This window comes from Lemur catta, chromosome 1 (assembly GCF_020740605.2).
Source record: "Lemur catta isolate mLemCat1 chromosome 1, mLemCat1.pri, whole genome shotgun sequence".
Lineage (NCBI taxonomy): Eukaryota > Metazoa > Chordata > Mammalia > Primates > Lemuridae > Lemur > Lemur catta.
In genome coordinates, this window is record NC_059128.1 from 182,653,531 (window position 1) to 182,681,024 (window position 27,494).

The 27,494-nt window shown below is 32.9% G+C and overlaps 1 protein-coding gene across 21 annotated transcripts in view; it reads left to right on the forward strand.

Moving 5' to 3' along the window:
* Positions 1-26,135, forward strand: part of MBNL1 (muscleblind like splicing regulator 1) — a 192,317-nt gene extending 166,182 nt beyond the window's left edge. For 10 of the 21 annotated variants that reach the window (XM_045539487.1, XM_045539506.1, XM_045539499.1 and 7 more), the window contains 7 exons: positions 6,618-6,875; positions 8,043-8,096; positions 8,946-9,099; positions 16,332-16,367; positions 17,051-17,145; positions 20,062-20,136; positions 22,739-26,135. In XM_045539487.1, the coding sequence (XP_045395443.1) occupies positions 6,618-6,875; positions 8,043-8,096; positions 8,946-9,099; positions 16,332-16,367; positions 17,051-17,145; positions 20,062-20,118 (654 nt within the window). In that variant the 3' untranslated portion in view covers positions 20,119-20,136; positions 22,739-26,135. The remainder of the gene's footprint in view (positions 1-6,617; positions 6,876-8,042; positions 8,097-8,945; positions 9,100-16,331; positions 16,368-17,050; positions 17,146-20,061; positions 20,137-22,738) is intronic. The other 11 variants (XM_045539492.1, XM_045539490.1, XM_045539501.1 and 8 more) reach the window with 5 other exon arrangements.
* The last annotated feature ends 1,359 nt before the right edge of the window (positions 26,136-27,494 follow it).

Consider the following 27,494-nt stretch of genomic DNA (forward strand, 5'->3'; position numbering starts at 1 on the left):
AGGAATTTGCTTTCAGTGATGATTTTAAGAAATTATTAAAATGTATATAGAACTAGAAATGTATTAAAATTAATTATTAAAATGTATATAGAACTTGAGTGTTATAGTCATACCCCTGCTTCATTACAAAGAATTAGTAATTAGGGAAATAATTATTTGACTTATTTGTAAGATCCCCAGTAATTTTTTATGGTGCAAAAAGGATCTATGAATGCATTCATTCTCTCATTTACTCAACAATTCTAATGGTGAACTTGAACATCTTTCAAGTAGAAGACATTGTGAGGAATGTCTTTGAAACCTTTTAATTGCTGTCTTATCAATCACAAGAAAAGATCCACATGAGAAGCCCCAAACTCATAATTGATACCCAATACTTGTTAAATAGATGAAAAATAGACCGACCAGTTAATGAATTAATCACAGAAAGATACATGCCCTTATTCAGGGCTTAGAGTAATCCCATAGAAGTAATAAAAGATGAAAAATTTTTAACTTCAGGAGAAATTCTAGCATTTGTTAACATTCTCTTTGGGAACATGTTTCCATTTTGAGCATTCTAACTATAAAATATGGCATCTTCATTATACTTCTAGACCAAGAGCAATGGTTTTCAAGCTTTAATGAGATTAGAATCACTTGGGGTGACTGTTAAATTGCAGGGCCTCATTGCCAAAGACTAATTCAGTAGGTCTGCAGTGGGGATCAGGCATTTTGTTTTTCACAGATGTACCAGGTAATTCTAAATGTAAATGGTTTACAAAACACTTGCCCTGGAGAATGACAGCACCTGTTCTTTAAGCCTCAACTTTTCATCATTTACTGAAAATCTAGTTATTTTGGACTCCATTGAAAATCTTCCTCCTCCAATACACATAACATTCTACATATTATTAAGTTGCTGAGAACACTGTGCACAGCATAATCAAATATTTTAGGTAAACAATGATTATTATTAAGGTAATTTCTATTACATAGCAGTGATCAAACAAAAACCAGAAGCCACGTATTTCAGCCACTGATTAAGACATTAGATTGCCATTTGGTTAACTGCATCATTTTTATATCAACAGTCTATATGAGAAAAACATATGAAATATTCCAGAAAATGTGAGCAAACCAATTGGTTTCTGATATTTTCAGTTGAAATCTACTTGTTTTACAATAAATTATTATTCTGCTGAAAGTTTTAGTCTAATGAGATAATCATAACATGAGTTTCTAATTTAGTCCACTGGTTGCTGTATGCTTTCGTTACTTATTGACACAGCAGAGCTTAGTAATCCTTCTTATATAGGCAGAAAAAAATATGATACCTATTAACTACACAATAAAGAGTATGTGAAGTTAAATGAAGATTAAAATAACAATGAATGGCTGGCCTAGGTTGGGATTTTTACAGGAGTTTAATGGATTTAACATGATTGCATACTAAAGACATTCTATTCAAAAAAGATTAGAAAAGAAGATGCTTTTAATAATGTGGGAAAGGCTTATTGGTAGGATTATTTTAATTTTGTATTTCTGTAGAGGATGTTTGGCTACTGCTTATGTGATATTTTAATATCTCTAGAAAATTAACAAATCTTGAGTTTTGTACACAGAGGTCTATGTAGTTTATTTTTTTAAAAATCCTATAATAAGCTTTAGAATGGCTCTTAACAATATAGTCACATCCTTATTCAAACAATCTAATGTACTGTTTTTCTGTCAATTATTAATCTCTGTGATTAGTTTGAGTTTTGTTGTAGAGATTATAGAGTTGTAAATTATTTAAAATAAGGTAATTGCTAATCTTGGCTAGGCCACTGATTTTTCTGCTGTTCTTCCACCAATTTCTTCATCTAAATTAAAGCCAAAATTTCCCTATTTTTGCACTTACTTAGAAAAGGTAATAAAAGTAGAGTTGAGCATTTGGCATATTGATGAGCTTATTTCAAAGTTGTATGTTTTTCTGTCTTGCTGGGTTTGCACACTTGTTCATAGGAAGGAATAAATGACAACCTGGAAGTGAATTTAGTGGTTCTTTTGTTGATCATTCCTATTTATTCAGATTTTATTATTTTTTTACATGAGGGTCAAGTGGCAAATTCTTAGTTACATTACTTATAGAAGTATGCTTGTGTTCTCTAGCCTAAATGATAATGATGGGATCTGCCTTTTAGATTTCAAAGAAAATTTCCATTTGGTCTTAGCAGAGATCCTGTTAGGTAGCTGAAGTAGATGTACTTTTCTTCATTTTTTTAGAGAAGGAGAAGTGTATCAAATTTTTATAACTATTGGATAACTGAAACTAGAAATCACATCATCAGATATTTATCTTGGGACTTGTACAATAAATTGACTATGATCATTTCCCCTAATCTTCAGAATTTTAAAATATAGGTATTTTAATCCTTTTTGAATGGAAAATGCAGATAATTTCTTTGCTGTAGATTATAAACTGATGGCCAACATGAGGATAAAGTGCTAAGGACACTTTGATAAAATCATTGATTATCCAGTATTACCTTTTTGAAGTGTTAGGTTAGCTCAAACATAATAGCAAATGAAGCCTACAGTGCTTATTATTAAACAACATATACATATGTCTTCGAATAAGTTTCTTAGTATTGGTCATTAAATATTAAACTGACTTCCCAAAATACTAAAGTAGATAGAGTCCCTGTTCCTTGTTTTAATTAGCTGTGTTCCTGCTTTTGGATGTTATTCTCCAAAGATGGCTGAATTAATTATACAAATATGGTGAACAAAAAACATATTACTACAAAGGGATGTCTCCTTTAAAAATATGCAAATGACTCTCCAGTTTTGAATACGTTCAAACATTGACATTAATATCCTTAGAATCCCAAAGCTTTAACTTGCAGAGTGTTGCTAGATTTAGTACTACTTATAAAAGCCGTTATTATTTTGACCATTTTGAAATATGTCTGTCATGTTTTAAGAAATTAGAGGTCAAATAACACAACTGCTTGTTTTAACCAGATTTATATCATGTGTTATAAGCTGTGTTAATAGTGCTTTTGTTTTGAAGATTCCATGGCTAGTAAAGTGATAGGAACTGGAACCCACAATTTCTGCCTCCAAGCGTTATCCCCTTTCCGCTGTATCACTGCTATTTAGTTAACAAAAGGTTTATTTAGAATTAATTCACATTTCTTTGGGAAGTTTTTCTAATTTTTTTGTTATATAAAGTTTATAATTATTCCATAGCTGTAGTTCTGAAAATAAAATTTGGAGCTTAAATGTTTTCAGTGAGTATCTTCACTGAAATGATAATTTTTACTATAAAAACAACCTTTTATCCATTTTATATGAAAGTTTATAAAATTTACCTGATACAAAACAAATTCTGCTTTAATACTTGTAGTGTAAAAGACTCAACATTCTTCGTGATTAAATCACCTTATATGTTTAGCTAAACAGATCTGATTATTTTATAATAATTCAGGTTTGAAAACCAGTTATCAAACTATAGAAAGTACTTTCTATTTGTTGACCCATTAATGCCATCTCTGCACCTTTATCCTTAAAAATGATATGCCTATAGTCATGAATATATTCTTTGTAATATTATTTATAATATGTGAACATCAGAAATAATCTAGATATCCTCTGAGTTACCTCTATTATGTAAACTATTTGATGAAATTTCAGCAGCCATCAAAAATGGATCACTCTGGACACCATTTAGAAACATGAGAAAATGCTTATGCTATGTCGTTGAGCAAAAAAGGTCACCAAGTAGTGGCTATTTAAAAAAATGTATGCGTGTGGAAGACTGGATGAGAAGAGAAAAAAGAACCATAATATTGTTAGGATTTTCCAATTTAATTTTACCTTCTGTGTTCTGAATTCTCTGTATGGCAAATCTTTTCGATTTCTCATCCTGATTTTAATTATGAGATTAAATTCACTGGAATTTTGTTTGTCAGTTATAATTTGCTAATGTAATACTGTGTCTGAGAGATTTCTTTTGGGGATCAGCATAGTCTAAAATTTTCTTGAGTTTAGCAGAGAAACCAGGCCAAACCTATATTCAGCAGTCAAGGAATAGATCCCATTTGATTTATGGTGATTATTAGGAAAAATATGTTTTAGAAGCTTTGGGAAGTTTATTCTGTTCAGATCGGTACCCAACAACTCAGATACACATCTAATACTTTGCAGACTTTTCTAGCCCTTCTGCACTGTGTCTTTCACCAGTACAGGTTTTCACAAGAGATTTTTCTCTTTCTTCTTTATTTTTTCAAAGGCAAGAATAATGTGAGAATAGCTATTTCAGTATATTTTTTCTGTCTCACTTCTCAACGTCAGGAGAAACGTTAAGCTAGAAAAAAATGAGTATATAAAACTGTCAAAAACACATCTTATACAAAAGCAGTTGACTAAATTCTTTGAAACCTCAGAAAAAACTGGTTTTAGGACAGATTTTAAGCTGATTCTTAGTTATCAACTATGCTTAAATATTTTTAGGATTCTTCTCAAATGCATCCCACAAGCAAGTAAAGAGTATAAAATTGGAGTAACTTCAGATCTTCTTTCTTGTCAATGTGGCAAATAGTAAGCTAAAGTAAAAAACAGAGTGTTAGTTCCCCTGTTGCCAGTTTACTTTCGATCAAGTTCAAGAATGCCGGAATTATTGAGGAGCTAACAGTAGTTGTGAGAGATCATATATAGACCTACTGCAAGTTTTACATTGGATAAAGCTACTTAACATAGATTTGCTTAAACAGAAAAATAGCCTTTGTTTATGACGTCGCATATGTTTAGCATAAATTTCATATATATGTAAAACTTTTAATTTTCATATAATATAGGTGTGTCTGTCTTCCTGGGTATGGTGATGAGTCTCATATAGTATGTTTTGGTTAGGTACTGGGAATCTGTGTTTTAGATAGCTCCACAACTGGTTTGGATTCTCAGCCAAAGAGGGGGATAATTGTTCTAAATGACAGCTTGGTCCTTTTTGCTTTTTAAATTATAAACTCCTAGTTATACATTTCTTCTTCTGTTCAGTAAGATAAATGCAGTAATAAAAATAGAATCTTGGATAACGCCTAAGTCATCTTTGTATTCTCACTATCCTGGTGTCTGGCATATAATAGTGTTTCAATAAATTTTTTAAATTAGATAAATTGAATGAGGTGATGGAGTTGGCTCATTGTATGTATGTGGAATACAAAGCTTTGGCTACCTTGAGGTTTCCAAATAGTATAAGATGTCATTTATAATGTTCTTTTTAAGATGGAGCATGATATAGATTATAGAGTCCTTCTTTAAGAAGCACTTCCCTCAAAATAGAGGTGAACATAAAGGAAGAAAGACACCTGGATTTAAATGCAATCGTTTTATACAAATCCAAGCAAACTTTTGATCTTTAAGTCATAGCAGTGTTATAGTTTCTCTTTCTTTCCTAACTACAAAATAAAGTGCTTAGTATCTGCATTGGCTCAGATTGTGAAAAGATACTTGAAAAATAAAAACTGTTTCTTTGAAGCTTGAAGTAGGAAGAAAATATTAAAAGGACATTCTGTGTTTTAGATGGCCCTCTTGTGGTAAAAAGGTCAAACTATCCTAAATGAAGAGTGCTGGAGACTTTAACAAGATAGTCAAAATTGAGCAGACAAATGAGATATAATACATTTTTATCTATTCCCTGGGATCCCCATGGCAAAATTAACAGATATAAAACAAACAGTAACAAAAACTAATCTTGTTTATCTGCTTTATATAGCTACCAAGTGAATCTCTAATGATTAAAAACAAAACAAAACAAAAAAACTCCTGGAAACATTTTAGTAAAAAGCTGTCAAATTTTATTTTTTATACTTTTCACTTGGAAATAATTTCAAATTTACACAAAAGTCACAAAAATAGAACTAAGAGTTCTTGCCTACCCTTCCCTGAGCTAAATATTAACATCTTATATCTTTGTATAACTATACTATCTCTTATAAAACCATAAAATTAGCATTGCTGTACTGCTGTTTCCCAATCTACAGACCTTAATCAAATTTCATCAATTGTCCTACCAATATCCTTCCTCTGACTCCAGGATCGTCCAGTCTGTGAGTGTCTCCATCTTTTTTTGTCTTTTGTGACCTTGACACTTTGGAAGAGTACTGGTCAGTTATTTTGTAAAACGTCCTTCCATTCAGTTTGTCTGATCTTTTCTTATGAGTAAATTCAGGCAATTGCAATATGAAGTGATTTTATGCCCTTTTTATTGCATCATATTAATAGGTACATGATGTCATTATGTCTCATTAGTGGTGATGTTAACATTGATCACTGGTTTAAGTGGTGTCCGCCAGGTTTCTTCACTATTTTTCCCTTTGGTAATTAGTAAGTATATCAAAATAGTTTTAGATTAGATGTTTTACCATAATTAGTATCATAAATGCTTTTCCTTTCTTATGGACATTTTACTGAAATGGGATAATAATTTGTATACTAAACTAGGAATTGCTGAAGTTATTTTGTTGCATTGTTTGCAGATTATCTTTTCCCCTTTCATCTATAGCCACCGATCTTGAACTTTAAGTTAAAATCTTCAGAAAGATTCTGTTCATTCATGCTGACTAAACCTCGTGCACTTAATGACCTTGTAGGTTTGTCGAGAGTACCAGCGTGGCAACTGCAACAGAGGAGAAAATGATTGTCGGTTTGCTCATCCTGCTGACAGCACAATGATTGACACCAATGACAACACAGTTACTGTGTGTATGGATTACATCAAAGGGAGATGCTCTCGGGAAAAGTGCAAATACTTTCATCCACCTGCACATTTGCAAGCCAAGATCAAGGCTGCCCAATACCAGGTCAACCAGGCTGCAGCAGCACAGGCTGCAGCCACCGCAGCTGCCATGGTGAGTAGAAACATCAGCTCTCTCCTTGTTAGCAGTCAAAAAAGCAAAGTGAGCAACTATATCTGACTACAAGCTATTCATTTATTAACATTTTTTTTAAATTTTTGCTGAAGATATGTTTGTTCAGGTATCCCAGACAATACATAAAGAAGTTACAGTTCACAGAAGTGAGGGTAACTCCTCCAATGGTTCAGATTGCTCCTACTCTTGGCCTAACTTTTAATAATCTGTCTTATTCTGGATGTAGGGTTTCTGAAACTTCTGCTTTGTAAAGAACCACCTGTCTCCTTTTCAATTTAACGATATTGCCATTTCGGTCTTCTTATTTCTGTGTGCCATCTAATCAGCCATTGTTTTCCTTTGGTGTGTTCTTTTGCACATCAAGGCTCTTTACATATCTCTTGCTTTTAACAATAACATAATCTGGAGCTATTTAGGAGAACTGCTTCACCAAATTGTTTTTAGAATTAGCTACAGGATTTCGAATAGTATGAAATCTAGATTGTCTGAAATAATATTGTGGCATAAACGTAATAGTAAAACTAGAGAAGCTTGACTATGCCATTTATATAGAAATTTCAGAGAAAGCAGTCTTAAAGGAGTTAGAAATTGAATCATTTAGAATAGATACTGAACTATATTCTCAAGGTAAATTTTAATGTGATCTAATAGCTGATTTTAATGAGTCCATTCTTTATTCTTTGCTTAGCTGTTTTAATGTTGTCCTTTTTTACATAAATATATGACTTAGTCATTAAAATATTCATTAAAACATCACTGTGTGGTATTTCATAGCACAGTGAAATAATGATGAGAGAGGTCTTTTCTGTGTTTGTTTATGGATACTTGAGCAAAAATACAGAAGGCAGACTCTCTCCTCCTCTCTTCCTTTCACTCTTTTTTTTTCTGTTAGAATATCTTGTTTGTAATTAACTACAAAGAGGAGTTATCCTCCCAATAACAACTCAGTAGTGCCTTTATTGTGCATGCTTAGTCTTGTTATTCGTTGTATATGGCATTCCGATGATTTGTTTTTTTATTTGTTTTTTCTCACCTACCCAAAAATGCACTGCTGCCCCCATGATGCACCTCTGCTTGCTGTTTATGTTAATGCGCTTGAACCCCACTGGCCCATTGCCATCATGTGCTCGCTGCCTGCTAATTAAGACTCAGTCGGCTGTCAAATCACTGAAGCGACCCCTCGAGGCAACCTTTGACCTGGTACTATGACCTTTCACCTTTTAGCTTGGCATGTAGCTTTATTGTAGATACAAGGTTTTTTTTTTATCAATTTTAAAATATATATTCCTTTTTCTGTTGTAAAGTTGTAAAGTACAATGAAAAACTGAGTGTGGTTTCCTGACAAAATTAGTGGAAAGATATGCATACGTAGATGGATATCGTACAATGAAAGATTCTAAAAGCCCAGCAGCCCACATTCAGTTTGACTACATTGTAGAATGTTCTAAAGAAATAGTTGGAGGACATTGAAAGTGTATTTTTGACTGTATACTTATGTACCTGTTTGGTTAGCATGGCTTTAGTGGTAGAATTATTTACTTTTTAATATTTATAGTTCAGTATTTAAGAAAAAAAAAACTTGCATGCTCTGGGACATTTGCATGTCTAGGTAGACCTGTGGGGAGGAGCAGAGTGGGGTTAGTTTTTATTTATCTATTTCAGTCACTCTGTACAATTAACTATTAACATTGCTTATACTTGTTGATCCTCATGGAGCTCGCAGTGCAGCTTTTCTTCTTTTCCCAAATCAATGGCTTCTCACAGAAAGCCTGAAGCATTATGGGACATAAAACACTTTAACGCATTGTAACATGTGCTCTCGTACTAGTGGGGTTTTGTTTTGGACAAAAATAATGCTTCCTTTAAAGCTTTTATCTTGCTTTTTTTTTTCTTAATTTTTTGTTCATTGGATTTTTTCCCCCTTGGGTAGTTAAGTGCTCTGCTGCTTGCTTGCTCATGCTTCCTAACAATTTTAGCCTTCAACTGATTTTTCTTTTTTCTTTTTCTCTTTTTACTGGTATTTGTTTTTTATACTCATTCACTAAACAGGGAATTCCTCAAGCTGTACTTCCCCCATTACCAAAGAGGCCTGCTCTTGAAAAAACCAACGGTGCCACCGCAGTCTTTAACACTGGTATTTTCCAATACCAACAGGCTCTAGCCAACATGCAGTTACAACAGCATACAGCATTTCTCCCACCAGGTAAGGGGCTGGGTTTGTTAATCAATGGATGTGATGATCCACGTAGAGTTCTGTTAGAGCAGTTAAACCACACCCCAAGTTTGTTTTTAGTCATAGATAAGAGGTAAGGTAAGGTGGTCCACAATGGAAATTATCTGAGGGTATCTCGTGGTTTTCCTTAAAAACCTAAGAATTTTAGCTTAATTAAATAAGGATTAAAGATCAGTAGTGTTTTATATATTTATTTGTGTTTATATAATTTGGAATTGAAATATAGTTCTCTTCTCTTCCTTTTCTCTTTCCTCAATACCGTTATATGTCTGTCAAGCTATTTTATGATACTTTCCTGCTGTAAGACCCCTTTGCCTTCATGATTCCATAGAGTTAACGTGAATTATATGAAATGACTCCTGCAGTTTTGATTTTTATTATCCAGTCTTTTTGTTTTCAAAGTCAGGAATGAAAAACTGACTGTGTTCTAGAGCTCTTAAAAAATGCTCCTACTGGTACCAATCAGTACATTGCTTAAAATTACGATTGTTCCTAAGTTAATATAAAAATAGCCCCAAGTACCCAGTGATGTTTATATTGATTATTGGGTTATACATACTTAATTTCAGTTTATTTTCAATTTGGTCACACATACATAATCTAGAATTATTCACACAGATTTAAAAGTTAAAAACACAGACTATTCGTTTAGTTGCCTAGAAATTTATATTTTTATTCATTCTGAATTTATTTTAGAAAATACATATTAAACTCCTTATAATCTGGAATTTAACTAACCAGAAACTCTAATCTCACTTTCTTCTTTACCTCTTAACCTTTATTTTAAAAAATAAGTTCAGAGATTTATTTAATAAAATAACTTTATTTTATTAATTAAATTAATAAATTAATAACTAGGTACGTACATCAAAGACCCAATTTCTAATATTGTATTATACTGTATTGACAGAGTTTATAGTACAGTAGGTTCATAATGCTATGAGAGAATGTGGTAATTTATTTTTGATTCATGAACAAAAGGGTAGATTATATTTACACTAGTTTTTACTGCTAAACACAACTTTTTATACAGTGCATCTTTGAAAACCTGAAAACCATCCATCTATGTGCAGAATTTATATGTAATAATATTCAATTAACTAGAATATTCTACTAGTTGAAAGCATCTATGCCCCAGAGACCGTGGATAAAATGACATCTGTACTTGAAATACTATCAAGCTGAAGTTTGTCCATATTAGAATAAAAATTGACCATTTTAGTCTGTAGTGTGTTCACTGCATTCTGAGAGAAAATTTACATTTTTCTTACGTTTTATAATGTTATAACTTTCTTCTCCACATCTATAGTTTTTTGGAGATTTCCGGAATACATTAATCTTTTTGCCGTGTACAAGTTGCCATGTCCCTAGATATTTACTGTCTCCAACAAAAAAAATCCATCAATTTTTCTATAGTCAGATCAATAAACAAAATTGCAAGGGATTGCAGGTAACTACCATAATCTCTTTGAAAAAATTAAAAATTATTTTTGTCAGTTTATTTCACTGTTTAAAACATTGCCATTAGAAATGACAGTTTCCCTACTTAAAATCTAAAAATAAAAACAAATCTATCTTCTTCCATATGTTATTTAAAGAAAGCTGAAATAATCTAGCTTATCAGATGGGTTTTGCATTAATTTCTCCAACAACATTCAGATGACTATAGTCTTTTCCTAATGAATATAACAATCAATTGTATGATATGTACGACCCTTATTTGTGACACTAATATCTCCCTAGAATAGTTTTTAGTCTGTAGATAGACAGAACAAAAGATGCTAAGAAAGGATCAAATTAGAGAAAACAAACACATTCATAAATCAGAATCACACCTGTCCCTCTATTCTAGAAGATTAAACATTGCTATTTTAAATAAAATGTGCATCACTATATTGAAATATGCTGAAAATTGTAAGATGTATTTGCATTTTTATGATGCATTTTACATCAGAGATAATCTGTTCTTGGTCAATATTTCTCAAATATCAATATATTATAAAACTATTATAGTAGCAATATAAAATAACATTTATTTGCAACTCAGTTTTAAGGGGATTAAAGCTGCAGTTTGACCTTTATTAGTCACATAACCAGAAGTAGGTACTGCCTCCGAAATTCTTTAAAAACATTTTAATCATTGTATAATATGTACCTGTGTGCACGAAAATTGACCCTATGACATGAAAAGGTTAAAGTGGATAACTCTTCTTTATTTCTGCTGAACCACTTCATCAGACAGTCAGAAAGGAAAGAAGTCTAATGCAGGGAATGTGAACTCAAACACCTCAGGGGCCAGGCAAAAAACACAAGTGAAGAAAGGAATAAATTGGGAGCTGTGGGGTCTGGGAGGCACTGGGAGCACAGGCCCAGTCTTGAGGGGATAGTCAGTGTTCAACTTAGCCTTTTGTTGCCTCGGGAATATCTGCCTGGCAGGTAACATCTGCCTGCTGTGCACTGCAGACCCTTTGTGGCTCCATTTACATTATAATCTATGTGAAGAAGTGTTGATTATGTCTGTGTCTCCTAGGGTTGGTTGTACAAACCTGTATAACCTAACACTGTAGCCCTGAGGTACAGTGTTGCTAGGTCTTATGACTTTTCCCCAGATATCTGGACATTTATATGTTTATATGTGAAATCTTCCGATTTTTAAGTTTTGGCAATTAAATTTTTAAAAACACCTTTTGAGAGCTAAAGGAACTCCATCCTACTACAAATATGTATGTAATCTCGTGGGAGATTTTCTCTGGGGGAAAAAGAATTTCATTTTCCAAAGTCTAGATTATTCTGCAGATGAATAATACAGAAGAATTATATGATCCAAGCATCCCATATAACCACAATATAATAATTTGGAAGATATACTCTGAAGGTTTTATTGGGACTTAGAAGATAATGGAATTCGTTTATTTATTTGTTTTGCAACTCAGAGTTTTAAAGCTCTGTAGTCTGTTACTTCAGTAACAACTGCAGATATGTAGATCTGTTGTATTCAAGTTACAGTGAAGCATGGTTGGCTAAAGTCTTAGAGCAAGTGACTGTGTATACAGACGAGGTTGCTGGTAAAAGATCAAGGTTCAGTGAACAGCCAGCCAGCTAGCCAAAAAAAAATTGCTATAGCTTTTAAGAACAGAATTGAACTTATGTGGCATCTACCCATCTACCCATCAGCCATGCATGCGTGCATCCATCCATGTATCCATCCGCCCTTTCAACCATCTATCTTTCCATTCATTCAGTCATGGTACACCAGTTTTTACACTAGGGATTGAAATCTTGTAGCCCAAGGGCAAAATCTATTATCCAGAAATATTTTGTCTGTCTAGGAGTGTTTAAATAAAAACTAAATGTAAATCCTTTAGACAGGGCACATACTGTAGACTCCAGTTCTAAGCCTTACAACTCCTTATTGCCTAGGCCAAGTTGTTTCACACATTTTGTTCAAAAGAACTACATTTTATTGAGTGTTTACTCTGTGCCATACTGTGCTAGGTGCTTTACGTACAGTATGTCATTTTTTTTCTCACAATAACCCCCAAAAGTTGGCATTAATATTTCCATTTTGCCAAAGAGTAATTTGGGGCCTAGTGAGGTCCAGTGGTTTTTCCCAGGTTAAATGGCTTGTGAGGTTTAGATAGAACTTGAACTTGGATCAGGTGGACTTGGGTTAGTCTCTCAATATCTATGAGCGTATTACAGGAAGACCTAAAAAACTATTTGGGAGCGGAACTAGCCATTATTGATCATCTAACTCCCTGCCTGATGTTTTATACCCTCCATCTCATTTAAAGATGATAAATACAAGTACTAGATTAAGTTTACATTGAAGTTTTAAAAAAAATTTTAGATGTATAATTTTTTTAACCTTCTCCCTTAAGTACTTCATTGATTATTTATACAGACTATGCATAATCTAAGGTCTACTTAAGTTGTAGGTATGAATTTATGTCACTTTTATTTACATCTTTTTTTCTTGAATTTAAATTAAGTCTAGCTGTAAACTCTAATCTCACGGGCTTGGACAGAAATTCAGGCATTATTAGAATCCAAGACCCCATCTTCCCATCTCCTTTTTCCTCCGGACCCTACTCTCAAAGTGAGGTCCTGTGCAGTCCAGTATTCTCAAGTAGGCTACCAATTCTTCATTCTTCAGTCACCACTGCTCACTGCTGATATCATCACTGTCCATGCTTGCAAGAGCTCTTGAAGACAGGTACTTCAGGGGTTCTGTGCCTGCCGTGGGTACAAGCATCCTTGCCTAAGTCCTCCAGGCTCACATGCAGCCGCCCCCGCCCCAGGGTTTGCTGTCTACAGGGCTGTTGTGAAAGAACAGGCTACAGGCTCAACTACTCAGTGCACTTTTCAGACTGCCCACCACTTCAGTCTTGAGGAATTTTTCTCTGTGTCCCCTATTAGGGTTTTTGCCTAACTGCAAAAATCTTTTTAGATCAAAAGATCTAAAAATAAGTTTGTTTTAAACAACTTCTACTTTGGCTTGCATTACAACTCTACCAGGAATAAAGAAACAAAAGCCCAGGAAACTTTCTTAGGTGGGGGTGGGGATGTAAGGGTGGGGCAGGGTAATGAGGTTGTTTTTATAGAAACAAGAGAAAACAAATATTTCCAGCTTGTCACTTTTATTATCATTAATAAATATAAATATCATTTATAATTATATGTTAATAAATTATTGACAATAAAAATAAAGAAGATGCTGCTTGTTTGGATATTGATTTTGAGAATAATTCAATTGATTGTGAACTTTCAGTCCTAAAGTATTATATATTCTTTTTAGAACACCTTAAATCAGCTTTATACTTCTTCTCATAATAAATCTAAATAGGCCTGAATTAATACCTCGAAATTCCAAGTTCCAACCAAATCTCCATTGTAATTCTTTTTCTCTCTTCTGCTTCTTTCCCTTTTCCTTGAAGTAATTTTAGCTATGCATACATGTCATTTGTGAATTACCATTCTAGTTGTTTTCTGCATTTTCATACATATCAATCAAAATTTTTAATTTAAAAAGTCATATAATTAAAATAACACATTTCTCAGAAACACAGCATTCTGCTCTGCAAATATCTTTGTATGGGAAATTGGAAATTGACAAATACATTCTCTTAGATTTTGCTTTGTGCTGAAAATTGAGAAAAAAATTTAAATTGGCTATTTGTGTGTCATTATTAGTAAATCAACCCATTTGAAGTAAAAGATGAATATTATGATCATTTCAAAAGTGATTTTTGTTTTTGGTAAGTGGGTCCTACAGCATTATGTCTTCATATTTGTGAGTTATTGCACCCTGGCTAGTATTTTCATTGCTGCCTTATATTTATTTGCTGCAAATCCCTCTGAAAACTGTGTGCATTGGTTATAATGGTAATGAGGAATATAACTCTAACTAAAATTCATATCATTAAAAACTTTAGGGTTTTAGAGAGATAGTATAAGGTTAACTCATTTTCAGCATGTGCAGGCTTAATTATGCATGGGATGAAATACAATAGGCAAATTGCAGCATAATAATAAATAATAAATTTAAAATATATAACCTGTATAATATTTAAACTGGCTTTAATATTTTTTAAATATCATATTTTTCTTTTACATTCATCTTTTCTTTTCCAATCCTCTCACCCTCACCATTAAGAGGGTAATGGTTTCAGAAGATCTAAATCCCAATATTAAATTTTGCTTGTTCTAATGTCTCAAATTAACTTATTTGTTCTTACTGGTTTGTTTCTGTTGTTGTCTTTCACAAGTCTTTGACTCAGCAGTAGTAGCAAAGACAGAGATCTTTAAATGCCTTAAATAATGCCTGTCAGTGTAATATTACTCCACCTGAGAGGATGCTTCCTTAGATCTATTACAAGTTTAATCACTGATCCTTGTGCCCACAGTCTAATTGTGATAACAGACTAATTGCAGCTATTACAGAGATGCCAGTTAAGTAATCTGTGTTTCAGTCAGGTTTCTCAATGGCAGCTTTGTTTTGTAGGGCCATCTCTGACAAGACTCATTTGGCAGATATTTTTCTAACAAATGTTCATCCCAGATGCTACTAGTATTTAAACAGGATATGCCAAGATTTAGATAGAAATATAAAATCACTTGATATTTTAAAACCTAGAATTCTAAAATAATCCCATGGAAAGAACAGTAGTTCTGCATATGGGAAAGTGCCCTGTACTTGGTAAAATAAATTAAATTTTCAATATTTACATGTCAAAGAGAACAAGGACTATATATATATAACGTTTATTTTTACTTATCATGGTTGGACAATTGTGAACATCAGTGCTAACACCCCATATGTAGTGTATGTATCTTCATTATCTCCCATTCAGGGTTTTTATTAAAGTCTAATTAGCAATTTCTTGTATGTGAAATTTTGTAGAACATTTGCTACTCCACGTAGTCTTGAGGGTCTAAACTAGTAATGAAAACCAGTCTGTTTTCCTAGATACTCACCAAGTAAACCAATTTGAGAGTTATAAGAAATTATTTTCCCTCTTAATACTTTTCCTAAACTTTAATTTGAAACTAAGGGAATGTAGAAATTTTCCTTTCATTTTATATATAATTTATTGCTTGCTATCTCTCCAATAAAGTTCCTGTGTGGATGATCACAACCCCTTCCGTGTCTGTATGGTTGTTGCTACCATGAACAGGGAAATAAAACCAAAGGAATGAAAATTAATGTTTGAGTTTCATTATATTGTTAAGTCAGTTTTGTTCATTGAATTAGTTAGCACTTTAATAATAAATAATATCTCTAATGATTTAACATGTGCTAATCTAAAGATAACGTTAATACATCCATAAATTAAAGTCAGAAATAGCAAAACAACCAGATGGTTAGTAACCAGATTAAAACAAAAAACAAATTACAATATTATTTTAAAAAGAATTAAGTGGGTTTAAATTCTTTCCAAAATATTTATAGATAGCAATTAAGAGAAACAAAGTGTACCAGCACACAGTTAAACTGGCTTTTATTCTTCACTTGAGACTAGTTCTAATTGATCACTGTGCTATTGTATGATTTGATTGTGCTGACAGTTACATGCCACTGTTCCCATAATAACAATTTTTCTTCTTTGTTCAAATGAATTTCCTAATTACACGTGTGATGGGATGTTTTAATTCTTTTCCCTTTTCAAATCCACCTTCCTGTTGCAATGCATGATGGGCAGGCTCAATATTGTGCATGACACCCGCTACAAGTGTTGGTAGGTGCCAGCTTTGTTTCTTGATTATCTTAAACCTATGGTGCACCTCACAGCCCCTCAAAATCCACTGCTAAGTTTAACTTATATCTATTGGGCAAGTCCATTCCCCTTTTACTAACACCTGTCAATTAAATGCCATTTTCTATTTAATTGACACGGACTCACATAAATGTTTTCTTTACACACAACAGTTTCCTTTAGTCACCTTTGGTGGATTTTGATTGGACTATGAGTTCTGGTGTGTAAAAAAAAAAATCTATCTCATAAAAGTAATATACTGTATATTTCTATAATAGTAAATAAAAATATTTCATTCAAACAGCTGTATATATTAAATAAATACTTGTATTTTAACTTAGATTTTGAATGTCTATGAACACTATATAAAATTCTTGTTTTTGACTTAGCAAATTAAGCCTGTTTGTGTCAATTTTCTTGATTTGATGGTAACAAGCTTTTTTTCCCCCTTTTTTTTCTCTTTCATCCCCCCTCCCTCCCCTTCTCTTCTTGGAATGTTGTCCTGCTTTGCGCTGTGATTGCATGTCACTCGCTGGTGATGATGTCCTGTCACATGGCTTATTGCTGTGATAAATACCATGCCCAATTATCTCCTCCATGTTGCCATGGTTTCCATATTGCTACACTCTTCTGTATGTTTGCTTATATGATTTTCCCTCCGAAAGTTCCCATGGTGCACGGTGCTACGCCAGCCACTGTGTCCGCAGCAACAACATCTGCCACAAGTGTTCCCTTCGCTGCAACAGCCACAGCCAACCAGGTTTGCTAATTTACAGCTTTGTTTCTTAAAAACCAACTCTAATAGGGCTCAATCCAACAGCCCTTACGCACGTGGATTTCCCATTGAGGTCAGTGGGAACTGTGTGTACGTGAGGACTGTCGAGGGTGCTTTAATAAGCATGGGGTTTCAAAGATACCTCTTGTTGGCCTACACATTCTCTCTATGATGAGCAGCAGAATGCTTTTATGCCATTTATAAGTGCTCCAAAGTTGTCGCAGCTCCATTTCTGAAGCTACTAAAATGATATTTACACAAGCAATTCTCATTTAGTCTCAACCGATCATCCAAGTATTTTGACCAATCAAAAATGGAAGTAATTTTAATGTTTTTATTAAAAACATTTGATATATACAATATCTCATGTCTTCTCTAAATTCTTAATAAAATAAAAATATTTAAATGTATTATATATGCCACAAATGACCACTCTTGTAAATAGTTTGTTATAAATTCATTATAATTTGATTAATTTGAAAAGCAAATTGTATATTCAAAATAAATTATTTTTGTTGTTTTATTGTCAGTGCTTTAAGTAAAAAATAAACAAGTGCTTTTATTTTATAAATACCCTGCATAAATGTTGGAAGTTTATGAAGGGGAAAAAAAAGAAATCAAGTATGGTTATTGACAGTTATTCTGTGTTCCATACAAGTTTATAGGGTAACAATTGTGCAGGATACTTTTAAGTAAAAGGGGTCTGTTTCGAAGACTTAAATTTCATGATATACAAGAGTAACTATTTAAAACTAAATGATTATTTAAACTATTTAAAATTTAAAAATTGACGTTGATTCAACCAGCATTTTCTGATCACATTTAAAATTATTTTCCAGAAAATATTGATTGGGTTTGAATATATAGATATATTTGTTATGAAAGCAAAGTTCAATAGAGTAGATAGTGTACAAAAAAATTTAGAGCCAAACCACATTTCAGATAACCCACAGGCTGAGGTTAAATGTAGCCAAATGAATCACAAAAGAACCAGTATCAGATGGGAATCACCACGTTGCCCCATGGGAAGAGAAGACCAATTAGGAGACATCTGAATTTGTAGTTATTGCTGTGAAGAATAGCCACATTTGTTTCTATAATACATCATGTACTATTGATGAAGAACTTTCATCTATTAGTATAGCCATTAAAAACTTTCAAAATCAGAATGCCAAAATGGATTTATTTTAAAGCTTCAACATTTCTTGGCAAAGAGTCATTAGTTTTTAAGAAGCTTGTCAAAATAGCCCTTGATTTATGCTAACACATCAGACTCATTTACAAGAATACTAGATTGTGCATATGTGGCATGTTAGTAAGTGATCTTTGGTAGAAATATCATAATGGATTCAATGCAGTCCATTTATGTGCAGATCAATGATGCTGAACTTTCCAGTGTGTACCATGTATGACTGTAGAATTGCTGGTGTAAGCAGAACTATAGCAAAGCAAATTTCAACATGTCCTTGGCCACCTGGGTTGTAGGGGACACTTTACTTTTTGCATTGTGCTGTGACCATTTCATGCATAATCTTGGGTCTTCATACTATTTTACAACCAAAAGAAAGAAAAGGGAATGGATATATATATACACACATATATTATATCTACATATACATACATATGTATATGCCTACAGTACATTAGCAATGCTGGAAATAGCTGATGCCACAAAATGCAGCCTGCATGCATGCAGAAGTTTATAGCTGGCCCTTCATCTGCATCGATTGGTGTTGAAGGTCCTTGGTATGTTTCGACAGCCCCATCCTTGATGCTTCTACACTGTTGGGTGCAACATCCTGTCCTGCAGCAGCAGGAAAAATGGTATGAGAAGCTTCATTATGCTTGGAGCACATTTTCGTGCCATTTGCCAATGCTGTAAAATTGTATAAAAATGTCAGCTGAGAACTGCAAATAAAATAGGGACATATTAATATACACGTCAGACTGTGGATTGTAATATGTTGAATTAGTCCAGGATTTCTAAATTGAAACAACAAAAAAATGCCTTCCTGTATGTGATTTCATTATTCTCCCATAAACCTTACTGAAATGGGATTAGTGTCATTTTGCAGAAGGAACTTAAGTGTGGAGTAATTAGTTGCTTTCTGAAGGTCACACAACCAGGAAATGGATCACTAGTTGTAGAACCTGTGCTCTCAGTCCTCTGATGGTCTCAATGTTTGGTGCTACCCCTCTCAGGTTAGCAGCCATTAATTTGGGGGTGGAAAAGAATTAAACTATAAATTTAAAGTTCTTGACTTTCGGGACTATGGAAATAATTCACTTCTATTGGTTTGTTATTGTATTTTTTCTCAAGTTCTCTAATTCTATTGCCCATTGAAATACAATAAAAGGAGCCATCAGGATTCAGAAATATGTTCTGATGTAAACTTATACTCTTAATAGTTCTTTTGAATTACTGCTTTATAATTCGTACTTGGTATTTTTAATTTGGAAAAAAGTGTTAGACACCCTAATTTGAATGTAAATGTTAGAAATATGGTTGTACAAAAATAGCCAAGACATTTCCTACTCTGATTTCTGGATTATTACTAAGTAACTGAAACCACAAGGGTGTGTGTGTGTGCGTGTGTAGGCCAACAAAAAGGGCTTCTTTCGATTACTGCTCTGCATGAATTTTTGGTAGTTTTACTTCTCTTACTTCCTAAAAACCGGTAGCATTTATAGAATAGTATTTAACATGAAGATTTTTTAAAAATTAGTTGCTAATTTGGCATTTAAGTTTATATTAACTTACTGTTACGTTGACCAGATAAGGACTATCACCTCACAGCTGAATTTCACTTTTCTTTAAAATTTTAATATTAAGATGTTTTCATCTCTTGGTTGTTGGCTTGCTTGCATGGATCATTCATTAAATAATTTTTTATTTGCTAGATACCCATAATATCTGCCGAACATCTGACTAGCCACAAGTATGTTACCCAGATGTAGAATTTTCATCACTAAACAGTAAGTTCATTATGTAATATATAGTTTTATATTCATGGTGTTATTTTTTAAGATAACAGTTGTGTAGTACACTTAAAATTTTACAAAATCTCTGAGAAAATATTTATATACCGCTCACTTTTTTATCTTAAATGGTTATGAGGAAAGTCAGGCAAATTTGTAATAAATATGTTAATATCACTTGAATATACAAAATACTGAGGGAAAAATAATGTTTTTTATTTCATATTAGAAATAAACACAAGCATGAGGAAAAAATATGCCTGAAGAGTCATTAGAAGGTGTAGATCGGGGATTAGTAAACTTTTTCTTATAAGGTCAAATATTTTTGGCTGTGTGGGCCATATGGTTTCTGAGCAACTACTCAACTCTGCCATTGTAGCATGAAAGCAGTCAGAGATAATATGTAAACAAATGAGTGTGGCTGTGTTCTAATAAAACTTTATTTACAAAAATAAACAGTAGATGAGATTTGACTCATAGGCAATAGTTTGGCTGACCCCTTTCATAGATCGTCATTTATTTTATTTTTTTATTCTTTGACTGAATCTCAAATGAGAATATGTACTCACCTCATTCCATGTATCACCATACACAGGGTCATTAGAATGTAATGAGTCTGACTTTACATAAATACCCACATATATGCACTTACACCTGTGTGCACACATAAATCTGCATATCCAAATGAATATTAGGTACTTCAAAATAGTTACCTTTGGGATCATAGAATTCTGAAAATGTTGCCATTGCTCAAAAAATAGTTTAAAAGTCTTATGTTTTGCCTTCAGAAACATTGTCTTAAAAACTTGCAAAAGTGCCCACTTTTCATCTTTGGGGAATATGTTTTATCCAATATGCATGCATTCAAGTTATAACATGCGCTCAGATGCATGTTGGATACTTTTACATATATATTTAGAAAGAACCATGACATTTAAAACTGAAACTGGTAAATAAGATGATTGATCTTTTTTTGTTGCTCTGTTTTCATTCGTCTATGTGTTTATTAACATATTTACAAATGAGTTTTTGGTGCTATTTTATGTTATTTACCATGTCAGATAAAAATAGACAATAAGATAAAACTGTAAGTGTAAAATATATTCAGGATAGTATATTAAGAGAGGTCTAAAGAAGTTTCTCTTGGTGCAAAGATGAAGAAGCAATTCTTCCCAACAGAGTCAGAAAAAAAGTAAATTTGGACAATGAAGGTGTCGTTCTATAGAGAAGGGTGGAGTAAGGGCCTTACAGAAGAAAGAACAGTGTGCCAAGTCAGGAGACATTGGTGGCAGAGAGCAAGTTCAGAGACCCTTGTGATAGTAATCCATGTCAAGAGCCGGACAATGGCAGAGCCTATGGAAGAGAGGAGGATGGGCAGAATCTGAGAGCCATGTAAGAAAGAAATGATAGACTCAATTTGAAAAGTACTACCAAAGTCATGCTGTGATCATGAATTAAATTGTTGAAATTGATTTTTGTCTATTTTATAAGCTCTCTCAAAGCAGTTCTGATACAAAGGTTCATGATTTGGAACAGCCGCCACATTTCTAGAATAAGCACATTACTTTGTAGTGTGCAGGTTTGGGAAAGGAGTTTTCCTTTTCATATGTTAAAAAAAATCTGTTTCAAGCTCTTATCATGAATTGGGTGTGTTTGGTATGTATATATGTAACTATTTTCTATTTCTTAGCAAAAATCCAGCTTGAAAAAAATAATATCAAATGACCATAAGTTCATCAATAATTAGCAAACCAATGTGTTTGACTGTTTTGAAGCTCAAGGTCTTAATGTTCTTTTTATTTAACAAGTGAGTGTTCATTTTCTTTAGAAGTTGTAACATTTAAACTGGTTTTTGCATCAGCAAAATGGTGATTTCTTTTATTTTCAAAGTTGTATTCTAAAGCATACTTTTAATATGTAAAGATTCCTTGATGAGAACAAATTTCATGTAAAAACTGTAACTATTCACAAGTACTTCATAATATCTATTAAAATTTAATTCGTGAGGAATTGTTTCTTAATTCATAAAGAATGATTTTTTTAACTTTTCTTGGCTTTAGGAGAAAAAATACCCCCACAAACTTTGAATTATCCAAAACAGTCACTCAAAGCATCACTCTTTTTTTTTTAAACATATGCTATGCTAGTCAAGCACCCAAATAGACCAAATCTTCTTTAATAAAACTTATGCATGGATTTGTAGGCCAAATCTTTACTCCTGAAACCTATTAAACTTTAAAAAAGAAGTAAAGTAAGTTTAAATTCTGCCCCACAACAATGGTGTTAAAAAAGAGCTCAACTATATTGTGCCCCTTGATTCTGCAAATGTATTTTACATGTTTAGCTTAGCATTAGGAAATTTTTCAACAGAGTCTACAATTTTATTAAACTATATATGTCATTTCATTCACTTAGAGATGGTAGACAAATTTAGATCCATTTGCACTTGTGAAGTGGTTTTTGTTTCTACAGGAAGATACAATAACATGCCTGTAAATACACTGTTTAATCAAGAAAGACAAATTTCATATTAAATATATGTTGGAAACTGCGTTTAGATATTATGTTTTAACAAAGATTATCTCTTTTTCCTTTGTAGATCATACTAAAGAGGAAAGGACAGTGTGCTTGGTTAGAGTAAAGGACAAGGTCATTAGCCATATTGTATATACCGTCAAGCAACACACACAAAAATCCCTCAGCCACAAGACATCCACATATTGCATGTTAACCAGAAGAAAAGAAAACATGGAAATCCACTGCACACTGTTGCCTATACACTTTGTACATTTAATTGATATTTGTGCTGAGGTGATATTCCTGTCTAAAAGAACAACATCGTCTTTCTTTTCTAGCACAGAGTTATGCATTAAAATGTGCATACCTAATTAGTTTCCTATATATTCATGCCATCTTGAAAAGACAGACTATGGTGTAACCATGATTCTATTATGTATTGGTACGTCTGTAGACCAAGATATAATTTTTTTTAAATAAGTTTATTTCTTTCAAGGTTTACAAATAACAAAGGTGCACCTTGTATTTAAAATTGCCATTATAGATGAGAGCGTGCATGCACAGTCATTTTTGTTTAAGAGTAATATTTTTAATGTAATAGATTGTAAGATGTGGTGAGGGAGGGATCTGACAGAGATGAATGTGCCAAGCAAAACCACAACTGTGTATATTTTAAAGCACATCATGGCTTTAAGTACCATGTTGCTAAGGATTCTCATGAAGTGCCATAGACTGTACATCAAATTAGAGTATTATTTCTTCAGTGTTATTGTTTTCAGAGCCACATTTTGTTGCTTATTTGCTAGTACTAATCAGTCAAAGGGCACCATTCTTTTTTTTGTTTTGAAACCAAAGCTGTCTCAGAAATGGCCAATTTAACTCTACAGTAACAATAGACAGCACAACACAAACTCTCTCAATACAGATAAACTCACACATACTGGAGATATATAAAATAGATATATATAAAATTATTTTAATGCATTGTAGTGTAATATTTATGCATACTATACTGTATAACATGTTATTCAAAAGGGATATGCCATTTCTGAGACACGATAACAAAATGTTTGAGGAAATTATTTTGCTTCTATTTATAGCCTCTGTCAAAAGTCAAAAGACTATAAATGCTTTGCAAAAATGGTTTCACGTTTGCTTAAATGCTTCATCATAGTCACATTCAAAATAGTGACTCTAAACAAAGAAGAAAGCAGCACTGTCATCAGATGCATGATAAACCAAAATATGAAAATGGGAAATGTTTAATTAACCTAGTAATTGGGTGGGTTAAGTACATGGGTGACTTTTATATGTGATTTTTTTTGTTTTGTTTTGTTCAGATTAACTGCTTATAGCCTTAGAAAGCCTTTTACAAAATTTAAAAAAAAAATAGATGTGCATTCAGTTTTTAAGAATGGATTCATCCAAAGGAATTCCTTTTTTTGAGGTTTGGATGTTGCAGCTAGTAAAGGATATTTTTGCTCTATTCAGCAGTTCTAAAAATTGCTGAAGTAGGGGCCAGGTCACTGGTAGATATAGTATGGAATGGGAGAAGTGAAAGTTCAGTTATAGAACTTTCCATACTTCCAAGTTTACTGCAAGTTTTTATGCTTGAGAGAGATGCTTTCTAATATAAGACTGATGTGTTGATTTTACTGATTGTACTGTACATCTATTAAAGCCTTAGATTATTACATTACGGGTTGGAACCCATACCAATGTAATTTCAATCGTGTTAAGAAAGTAATGGTGACTTCACATGTTATTGTAGTTAGTTACATTATAGAATATTACTTATTTTTCTTGTTAAAATGTAGTTTTTCATTTCCTACATTTATTAGATTTTCATTTTCTATTAACAATTGAATACCATTTCAGTTTATAGACTATTGTTTTATTAGATTTTACTGATGAATTTTTCAAAATACAAAAAAAAATTAAAGTAGTTTTTCCTTCATAACATAATCAGTTTTGAATTACATGTAGTGTCATATGAATATTCGTATTGTTAACTAAATGATTTATATTTTACTGATTTAATATTACAGTGTAAGAATGTCAGTCATTGTTAGTTCTTGTCTAGTTTTCATTAAAAGAACAAAGATCTTTTATATGGATATCTTATAAATATATAATCATTGCTAAGTAAGAAGTTAAGTTGTTGCTATCGCAACAATCCTGGCAGACAATTGAGTAATATTTTGATGATTTATTTTGTTTGTAATTAGTTATTATAAGAAGATCTAGATCCTAGATATTAGAATAAAATTTATTTTCTACTGTATCCATTTCAAATGTTAAAGTATTGTTTAATATTTTTGAAATCCCTGAATATCAGGCCTTGTTATAAATAAGCTGCATAATCAATAAATAGAACAAGGGACTTTTTGTTGATAATCCAAATACTCAAAGTTTACGTAATGAGAATTATAGCGTGTGTGCAAACTCTTGAGGGTTGATTATGCTGCAATTTAGCATGTTGGGACGTCTAGAGAGAAGGTTGACTTTTTGCACTTCTGTATATAGTCAAAAGAGAGAAACCTGTATAATAGTAAGATCTTATTTTGAATAAAAACGTCTATAATTACAAGGAGTTTTGTTAAGGCTAATAAAATGACAGACTGAGCAAAATTGCTTGCAAAAGTGGCACAGAGTTAGCACTCCATACCCTTTCAAACATGTTGCTTTGCTTTTTTGTGGACAGCTTGTAGTTTGCCAGGATTTTTTCAGCTGGAAAGATATGCCATCCTTTCAAAATCTCATGACTGACAAAAACTCCATTGGGCCAAATCTGCCTGAAGATCATTACCAAAAATAGCAGGTACTTCGACCATTAAGGTGAAATCATGGATCAAATATTCCTTACATTTTTCAAAACTACTGCATGTTAAAAACTTCAACAACAAAAAGAGAGAAAGAACTATACTAAGGACATATATTATTCAAATCAGTTTCTGCCAATTTCAGTGGTTTATTGTTCACAAAAAAAAATCTTCAAAACAAGTATTGACTTTCACAAAATTTAAACCATAAACAGGCAAACCAAACAGCACACCGTAGCTATAGTTGTTATGTGATTGTTTTTTAATTGCTGTAGGATCCCGTTCTTTCAGCAGGTGAAAAAAAACACAGTTCAAATTTCACAGTTTTAATTTTCAACTCAGAAGCACTCAAAAAAGCAAAATGTGATCATGGGCACTTGTTTAATGAATTAATGTATCCAGCCTTCACTCCAGCTGGTTAATAATGTTGCACTTATCAGCAACCCTACCACTTTCATCTGCTGAAAGGACAAATGTGCTTGGTTTTACTATTATGTAATCACAACTTACTTTTTGCTTGTAGTTGCTTAAAATTATGTATTTTTGTCTTGGGCTGCAATTTGTTTTATGCTTATTTTATTATTACTGCAGTAGTTGACTTTGCTGTATGGAAAAATAAAGTGAAATTGCCCTAATAAAACTTCTCTTTCTTAAGTATATTTGTGTATCTGAGATTGAATAGTAAATTCTTTTTGCGCGTTTCATGTATTCATGCATGTATATCTTTACAAACATTGAGTTGTAAATTTGTTATTTGGTTTTAACTGATTCCAAAGAAGCCATTTACTGTCTTTCTCACTGATTATTTTTTGATACTGAGGGTGAGAATCTGAATCAGGATGTATTGCCATCCTATGTCTAATGTTTTCTGAAAAATCTTGCCCTCCCTTGCTCTGACACTGGAAGTGTTGATTAAAATGGTTTTAGGTGTAGGGGTAAAAAACTAAGGAGAAAAACAACTTCTCTTATCAATTCTAGATCACTGTCTTTCTATTAAAGAAATGTTATTTCCCTGACTGCTCCAGCTGACTAGCACTGGAAATCATTTCAATAACGAAATAGATAATAGTGTTTGTTACAGAGGGATAAAAGGGTTCACGCATATACTCCGCAAAGCCAAGCCATGATGTTACTCCTGAGTGTGTGTGTATGTGTCTCTGTGTGTGTCTCTGTGTGAATTAGTTTTTTAAGCAGTAAATTAAAGTTTTGGTTGGAGTGAGGCCTGGTATTCTATACAGGCTTTGCAGTTTCTACAAATAGCCAGTGAAGACCAAAGTTCCAATGTTAAAAAATTTGCACATTTGATCATTTAGTAATACTTTATGTAGTTTGTGCCACTGAGTATTTGGTCAAAGGCTGCAAATTCTCCTTTGTAGGTTGATGACTTTTCTTCTAAAACATATTGCAATAAATGTATTCATAAGTGCTTTATTTGTAGTTAAGACAGTTCTGTTACTGGTTGAGTTCTATAGGACATTTCTGTTATTTTCAGTAGGTCCAGCTATTCTAGGTGCTGCTTGTCAAAAAGAGAATGGCCGCCCTGGAGATGACTTTCTAAAGCAGAGGTTCACAACCTTAATTTTGAGTCACATCAAGACATCTGGCTGTCTCCAGTTAGTGATATTATTTTGAGGATTTTGTAATTGAAAACAAAATACAATAACAAAAAGCCGTTGTAACTTTTAAAGTATTTTAAATGAAACTGTATTTTATTAATCACAACAGCATATACATGCATCGGAGAAATGGTGTATGAGATGTTATTTATTCTCCAGACAACACTTACTGTTCAGAAGTGGTTGTTGCAGGGCCCACAAGGGGTCCTCAGCTCACACAATGGGACTCGGAAGTCATTAGTTTCTTCTTTCTCATTTGGAGAACAACATTGCTTGCTAGAGCTCTCACTTCATCACAGCCTCTTGATACGGAGTTTGCATTTGAAATGACACAGAAGGTCAGTGACGTGAGGGTCTGTAAGTGTACTGAGGCACACTTGAATAGTAGCGTCCTTCATGC